This window comes from Varroa jacobsoni, unplaced genomic scaffold (genome assembly GCF_002532875.2).
Source record: "Varroa jacobsoni isolate VJ856 unplaced genomic scaffold, vjacob_1.0 scaffold_739, whole genome shotgun sequence".
NCBI lineage: Eukaryota > Metazoa > Arthropoda > Arachnida > Mesostigmata > Varroidae > Varroa > Varroa jacobsoni.
Window position 1 is genome coordinate 111073 of NW_019213641.1, and position 8594 is coordinate 119666.

Below are 8594 nucleotides of genomic sequence, written 5' to 3' on the forward strand. Positions count from 1 at the left end.
CGTTAATAACGAATGGAACCCTCGGCGACGACCACTGTCGCAAAAGCTTGAAGAACGGACCCACAAAGATCGAAATGCTCATTTTACGCAGTTGTCGTTTGGTTTAACATACCCAGAACACTAAACTTTTAATACACTAATGACCACGGATCGTAGAACACGTCGCTACCCACAGAGTTTCCGTTGCTAATTGCAAGGCAAGATAGCTTGTTTAAACATCAACTTCCATTTGGTGCTTTCTGTTTATTTTTAACCTCAATTATACCATAGTCACCACTGTAGCATCTTCATAATAATATAATCTTAATACGTAATATAAGTTATTTGGTGTTTATATTATGGATATATATATATATACATATGCAGAACTCTGTACATCAGATTGTTTTTTGGTATACAGCTGTCGTTGTATTATTATATCAACAGTCCACTGTGCTTGTTCTTACATTGGTGATGTGCTGCGCTTCGAATCCTATTCATATTCTTTCACTTGTTATATATATATATATATATATATATATGTATATAAAATATATACTAGTATAAATATATAATACATGCAGTGTAGGACCTCTAGAAGAGGATCCATTCACTTTTAACATCATCAATGGCATCATGGAGAATTCACGGTCAGATGTTTTCGACGAGATCGTATCCCTAGACGCTGTAAAGTGAGCATTCGTAAAAAGATTATCGCCAAAACACTCCGAGTGACATCAACTCCGACGCGTGGTCAGAGCCCGGGGCTGTGGTCGCGGCACTCCGACCAACGCACTTCACTGGGTTCGGTATGTACAATTGGACTAGATCAACTCATTCCTAAGGGAAAAGCAGCAGCTGCCGATTAGACAGACGTTTAGCTCGGCAACGGTTCGCGCATCGTCGGGCGCTGGCTCGAAGAAAGGCACTAGAGACTCGAACTCTGCCGCTGAGTGAGTCAGGAAAGGTAGAGTTGAATGTGGAGTTAACGCTGGTTTATTTCAGTTTCAATCATATGTTCCCAGCGAGCTGAGTTGTGTGTTTGTGCACCGCTCTTGTTATACGGCGTCAACAAGTAGCTCTGAATCCGTTTCCGTAACTATGACTCGATACATGAAAAGTGAGAACGCGTACATTTACAAGTGATAGCCGACCACTGTACAAAACGAAAATTTTCTACAGGTGACACTTCTACTAGATTAGAAAATTAGATGAAAGCTCTGGATAAAAAAAAAAAAACGACTAAATACAATAATAATAAATAACATTTGCTTCTCTGCTGTGACTCCACTTTTAGCATTGAATCGCTTGGAGTGCTGGCCGTATCGGCACCGGGGCCACAGGTGAAGCTGGCGAAACGCAGTCGTTACAACCAGCCTCGTGGTGTTTCTGAAGAAGGGAGGCTCGTGAGAACGACTTATTACATGCATCGCAGTGATACTTCTTGACATTGGCATGCGTTTGCAAGTGGGCTCTCAGATTGGAACGGTCCGCAAATGCCCGATCACAGACGTCGCATTGAAAGGGCTTCTCTCCTGTATGCGTACGAATATGCCCCTGGAGCAGCCACGGCCGAGAAAACGCCTTCCCGCAGATGTCGCATTTGCATGGTAGCGTATGGGTGCGAATGTGCATTTTCAGTGCACCCATTGACGTGTAGCGTTTACCACAAAATTTACACGAGAATTCCTGTTGGCCAGCGCAGGCATGTTGCTGACGATGTTTACTCAACCCAGAATAAGTTGAATAGCTTTTGTGGCAGTCTTCGCATTCAAATTTTACTGTGGTCCCGCTTGTGGGCACAGGTGACGTCGCCTGTTGCTGCTGGGGTAGATTATGGGGCGGACTGTGTCGATCGGGGCAAGACACCACCTCTTCGCGTAGGACCTTTTCTGTTGGCGTTGGCTGAATGACGCTTTTACGTGTATGGCATTCAGTGAGTTGAGATTGAGCTGCCCACGTTGGGACGACGGCATCGCTTTGAATTACGCGAGGCACGAAACGGGGCGCATAGTAAATAGGAAGAGATGGCAGGGCCGGGTAGGGAAGGAAACCCTGCGGCCACGGGTGGTGAGGGTCGACTACGGTCGGGGGTGAAGGCGGTGAAGGTAGGGAGTACCCTGAAGGTGACGGAGTTCGCATGGGTGAGGATACCGGAGAGCATTCTGCGTCTGATGTTGATGTACGACGTTTTTTCATCGACAGGTCATATGGTACGGAGAAATCTGCAAGATAAAATCAACAATGAAATAAGCGTTATCGCTAAGTTAGGACAGGTTATTGGTGATATTCTGGTCCAGTAAGAAAACGGTAAATGTTGATCAAACTTACTTAAGTTCTTAGTAAAACAAGGAGAATTCTGAAGCACGAGAAATGCACGAGGGGCAGAAAATTCAAACATTTTTCGGCAGAAATGAATTCGATTCTAGTCACTCCGTGGCGACTGGCGATATTACACGTCACTCGACACAACTAGACATTTTTTTTTACCCTAGTCACTCACAAGTGATTGGCCATCATCGTCGTCATTCCCATAGATTATTTGTTCTTTAAAAACGGACTCGTCTCCTGTTTGCGGCATGGCAGAAATTGCTTTGTCATAGAATGACTTACCAGGCACCGTTGCGTTGTTCTCCGAAAGGCTGGGTGATACCGAAGGAACCGGTGATACTGAGAGTGGAGCCCGGAGTTCCTCTACCAGATCTTCTGTCCACGGCCTCTTAACGCCGCTTAGCGCCGACGCCAGCTTGGCGTCGTGCTTCTTCTTGATCAGGAAAGCCTTCGGCATGATTTTGTCCTGTTTCGCGCGCCCTTTTCTCAGCGAACGTAACACTCAATAATGTGATCTTTCTACCTAGTCCCCTGACAAGGACTAAGCGTTAGAGCGAACTTGTCACAATCCACAGGTAGGTTGACCAGCTATTCGGCCGCAACGCACTGCTAGCGGAATCTTAATTGCTAAAAATCGTTCAATGTATCCTCAAGGTGGTAAAGTCGCACAAGTGGTGAAGAGCACACTTTCTTCGTTGGTCTATGTCTGCTAGAGAGACCACTATTCGTCTTTGATCCTCATCTGCGTCTGACTTCCACGATTGGTCGTGTTGCTTATATAGTGTCTAATCCAGGGGTACCTCCTCGCCCTCAAATAGGCGGAGTTAGGGGTACCTGATCCGAGCGATTCGAGCGCCGAGCTAAGATTTAGCCAGAGAGTTCCCCAGCCAGGTAGCCGCTTGCGTCGACGCAGCGCACACAACATCACCACCTTGTCGACTCTACCATTCCAATAGATCGTACGAGTGTTACGAGTCAAGCGTTTGTTGCTGTCACAAGCCGGTGCCGGCTGGTTGGGCGAGCCATTCTTGTATCAGCCGAAACAAGATAGGAACCACTGCTGTTGCTGCCACTTCGACAGAGGATCTGACACTCGCGTCGTCCGCGCCTCGCCGTGTGGCTCTACCCGAGCGTAGCCACTGTACGCTGTTTGCTCGTATCTGCTCTGGTCGGTTTACCGCCGCCGCCGCCGCCGCCGCCGCCGCCGTCGCCGCCGCCGCCGCCGCGACCAGCGGCGAGAGCCGGTTACAGAACATCTGTTCCGCGCAAGATCGCTTCAGCCGCTGGATCGTTGTTCGGCCGTCCAGGAGTTCGCGATCGCTACGGGGGTGACAGCGTTACTCGGCCTGATCGAGATCTCAGCCTGGCCCTTCTCCTGCTGGTGCAGGGTCGCCTGTTTCTGCGCGCCTACGGAGCGTACTATGCTATCTCTGGCGGGAATAGCGCTCAGGCCTGATTTAGTGGTAATGGTAATAGAAGCAATAGTAGTCGTAGTGCGCATAGAGATCCGTTACTGAGCGTAGAGTCTTGCTTCTTCGATAGGGATCGGGGCTATAGCGCGGACAGTGGTAATAGACATCGCGAACTCCTTTGAAACTACACGATAAGGATATGTAGAAGGAAGGTACAAAATCAGGAAAAGTTTTAAAACGAATGGAGTGCATTTAAGGTCACTTCACGTACATACACAACCATATCGATATCGATGCGTACACAGTATGCTAGGGCATGCGAGACTACATAATCGGTTGGTGCCTAATTTCTGTGAGTACTAAAAGCCAACAACAATGCATTGGGAGGTTGCCAGAAAGTCTGTGCAGCCAGAACTCAACAAGGAATAGACTTGTCGATTGTGGGAGTTGTTGATGTTGCTATTGTAGTTGTTCCGTATGGCTGTGCGCTAGTCTGATCAAGGTAACATCTCGGATCCTTTTTTGATCTGCGGTTGAATCTCATTGTTCAATTGAACAATGAGGAAATGGCAATGGCACCCAACCATTAGTCGGTGGATAGTTGCAATCAGTACAGCACGGGGGTTGTGCACTATTCTCCACAATTATCCACAGCGTACGGGAACCAGTCGGGTCCGCGTTCAATCCAAAGCCTAAAATCAGGTCGAATGAATTCGATTGGGTTGAGCAGCGAAAAAAACACAGTGAAGGAAATATCGAAGAGATTTGCAAGGCTTAAGTCGTTAGTTTAAGGACGGGTGAAATGCCGGCAAGCACTGAGTACGTCCGACATCTCCCAAGAGGTCTCAAAACTCTACATCTATAGTGTGCTCGCTCTGCAAATGAGTACTTCTTCAGCCTTCAATAGGCTAGCCTCAAACTAAACTGTTATCCCTATAGGTCTGTCTAATGGACCGGAAATGTAAAGTTGGCTCTGCCACGATCTCCGACACAGCCGATACAACAACACCAGCCACAACAATAACAATCCAAAAGTGGCACTCTTCTTATGCGGTCGTCACAAATCTACGGAGAGACGCACGTGCCGACTTCATTCGCTCCCACATCAGTAATGGCTAGATACGGTAGTACGGAGTGCGGATCTGTACCTACTCTGTGAAGCCACATACAAGAAACCAATCGATGCGCACATCACGAGACTTCAACGAAGTATCACCCGATAGTTACGAGAACTGGCCACAGTTCTAGTACAATGATTATAGTTTGTTCCGCTGGACTGCCCAACAATAATGATGACGACAACATGATGAGCCGTACTTCATATGGCCGCAGCGATGTTCGATCCCGATTAAGCGGCCTGTATCGTGTCAACAAGGTGCGTGGCTGTGAGTTCCCGCAATGGACCAATCATTGCTTTGTACTTGTCAAATCTTTTGCATTTTTCGTCTTTGTTATTTGGCTATCGGTTGATCGCTGCTTTTGTAAAAAGTGTCTACTATATGTAGGCGGAACTTGTAATGAGACAGAAAAACTTATGGTAGAAAGAGTCTAAACAGATAGAATAGACACAACGACAATCACAGAAGATGTTTCATTGCGGTAAGACTACGATTTTCCTAGCAAATAACAGGGTTACATTTGTACGATGTAACTTAGATTTGAGATGTAACTTAGAAGTGTGTAAAGTGTAAATTTTGTATTACAGTCTAAAGACAATTCGTTACTATCGTAAAAGTGTTTCAGTTTTCGTGGAATTGGGTAAGTGCCAAGAACGTCGTAGCTTCTTAATAAAAGCTGAGTGGGCATTGAACTACGATTTTTCGTATTTCTTTCATAAGTACTTATTTCATGCATAAGTAGTATTTGCTTCTGCCTACCGTCGCAGTATTTTCTGTTTATTCAGTTGGTAACGGTCAGAGGTAATATGGCATATTATTTGTTTCCTCTTAATCCCAATTCTTATCGGACCCCAACGATGGCCGTCACATATTGGTCAGATGGCAAAAATAGCATTGTGGACTATTGCCGCCTAACTTGATTTTTCTGTTTAACGTCAGAAGCTCTGTAAGCAACTCAACTTATCTTTTCCAGCCAGTATATGCAACCTTATCTAATAGTTAACCCCCCTTGAAAGGTAATTTAAGGTTAGAATCGATAAATTATTGGAATGGATTGCGTTTGTTAGGTCGAGAATGCCATACTCACATTTAGTTAGAGGTCAATTTTTAGTAGCTCTGTTGGCTATAAAGGTCGCACCTTGCGCCTGTTTCGGTGACCTCTAGAAATTTGAATACGAAAGAATCTAAGAACTGGTTCTCTCCCTAAAGAAATAGCCATTTTTGTCAACTGAACTTGAGAGAATATTGTTTGATGCGGACAGAACAACAGGTTTCTAGGGATTTTCAATGGTATAACATAAAACCTTAATAGCATAATGAGTCAATCACCAAAAAACAGGCATAGTTAACAGCCAGCGTAAAAAAAAACTTACCACGAAGCTATTTTTTCGAACGAAAACATTAATTGATGAGGGTAGAAAATTCGTTCAGGAATAAGTATCTCTGAAAACCTTTGCAGCTTACGGAATGGACCGTAAACAATAGGTTCGACTGGATGTTTTGAAGGTACAACGTAGTCGATACGTTCAAATTTTGCAGTTACGTAACGAATGTATAACATAGCAAAGAACGTTTCTGTTCTTGATTCACGTTATACATATATTTTTCACTTTTAGAGTTAACAAACGGAGAAGTACAACGTAAGTTAGGACGTCAACCGACCACGAATGGGAAGCATCTTTATTTGACGTGTATCAAACGCCGTGCAAAACTATATATTATATTAAGCATAAAAAAGATAGAAGTACGATTCTATAACCTAAAGATGTCATCCTAGGTTGTTAAACAACAGCCACCGGCAGGCTGACGATTGCATATATTTGTGTCAACAAATATAACTATTTCAAGTTTCTGTACTAGACAAGTACACTTATATTAAACTCTTATGACCCAATTGTCATTGACCGTTGTTATAACGGCCATTTTCATAAATCAAAGCAATTTCACCTTGGGAAACCCAAGTTTCCGGGCGATCTATAGATCTGTTCGTCACTATAATGGCTGCGAAAAATCTTAATCGAACCTAAAATCAGCACAGAAAGGCTCTATTGGTACCGACATGCATTGGTGTCAATTCTACGCATTTGGGTTCTGCTCCTCGACCAGCTGTTCCCATCTGGCTGCAGCTGGGCCTAGACAATCAACGATGCGTTCGCAGGTTGGCTAGATATCAACGGTATAATTTATCTAAGTTGCCTCTTGGTCTAATGCATACCTCTTGATTGCCTATTGCCTATTTCTCGCTCGTTGCCAGGAGTCGTTGGCTAACGAGATGTGATTGCGTCGACGTTAAAGCTTAAAGAGTAGTAGTGGGTCGCTACGTTGACAGAGGAAGCCAAAGGCAGAAAAAGACAAGATCAGCAGAAGAGCAGACGGGAACAGGACAAGATTAGGAGAGCAACATTTGATCAAAAGTTGCTGCTGGTAACGGCCCCTCTGATGGCCACAATTCATAGATCTATGCGGGAAATTGCTTTTCGAGCATTGGGGCCAGGATTCGTATATAGCTCCGTACCATTTCGATAGCGTGAACGGTCGCACGACACACGACCTATGTTTAACAATCTACCTAATTTCGTTAAAAATTCGAGTCCATTTGTATGTTTCAGCTGGAAAATACATTCTGCTGCAGAATATGCCATTAAACAATGGGGCCGATTGATCAAAGAGGTAAAGCAACATACTTGGAGAACTTCATTTTCTAGCGCACACAGGCGAAAACATCCATTTTGCAGCTCCATGATAACTATCTGTCTAACACGAGCTATAGAAAATCTAAATTACGAAACTGCCAATCGATTGAGACAATGCCTAAAGACAGTAGTGGTCGATTTTCTCTTTATTTATGTTGCATTGGTGGTCCTTTTCGAAATGTAGAAGGCCAAGGATCACCGCTGCGATTTCGATACGACAAGAATCTCTTCCGTTTTTTGGACTTCCTTTCTGAATTCAGTACGTCATAGGCCTTGAGCGTCCCTTGAGGGAATACTTATCCATTAACCGCTCGGCAATCGACGAGGCTGAACTTATCATATTAGCTCACCATTGTCGAAAGGCTTTTGTAACTTAACAACAAACGATAGTCCTTTCCCATGGAACGTAAGGTTCATGCGCCACAAACGTGGACCTCCAAGCTGCTGAATTAGCAGCTCCGCCGCCGCTTCGGTCAGTTGCCCCTACGGGAGGCCTGCTGGTTGATATGTATGTTCGTATTGCCCCTCATGTTTAGAGCCTGCCGATACTGGACCGTCTGGGTCCTATTACGGCTATCATGCACGGCTACCGACAAGACGAGAACGACTTCGCGAGTGCTTGTCGGACGCGCACCAGGGATGGTTGAATGCAACGTGTCCGGTGAACCACGAAATGATGACGCACATGAGTCTAGCTGCCACGCGACTTCGCCATGAAATAAACAGCGGACGAGAGGACCGCTTACGGCAACAATCAACCTCTGAATAAACGACGCCGCGAAGCGTGTTAGTACCAAACGTATTCTGCGTGGAGTAAATGCATTATACATAAAATGGTTCTGACTGATAACAAAGTCAGTGGCCGTCACCTGCCACCGGCGAGATACATAGTGGAGGGTTATGGGACAGAGCAAACAGAGATGACTCGCCCTATCTAAAAAAGACTTAATAGGGCTTTGCTATCACCAGACAACGTCAACACTGTTTTATATGTATATATATATATATATATATATATATATATATATATATATATATAGTACAGATGTAAAATTAACACT

The 8594-nt window shown here is 44.8% G+C and overlaps 1 protein-coding gene across 2 annotated transcripts in view; it reads right to left on the reverse strand.

The window, feature by feature from the left end:
* Positions 1-210: 210 nt before the first annotated feature.
* The window catches only part of LOC111263168 (uncharacterized), a 14287-nt gene continuing 5903 nt past the window's right edge, over positions 211-8594 (reverse strand). For both annotated transcript variants that reach the window (XM_022838031.2, XM_022838030.2), the window contains 2 exons: positions 2593-3906; positions 211-2204 (listed from right to left, as the gene is read on the reverse strand). In XM_022838031.2, coding sequence (XP_022693766.1) covers positions 1273-2204; positions 2593-2767 — 1107 coding nt within the window. In that variant the 5' untranslated portion in view covers positions 2768-3906 and the 3' untranslated portion in view covers positions 211-1272. The remainder of the gene's footprint in view (positions 2205-2592; positions 3907-8594) is intronic.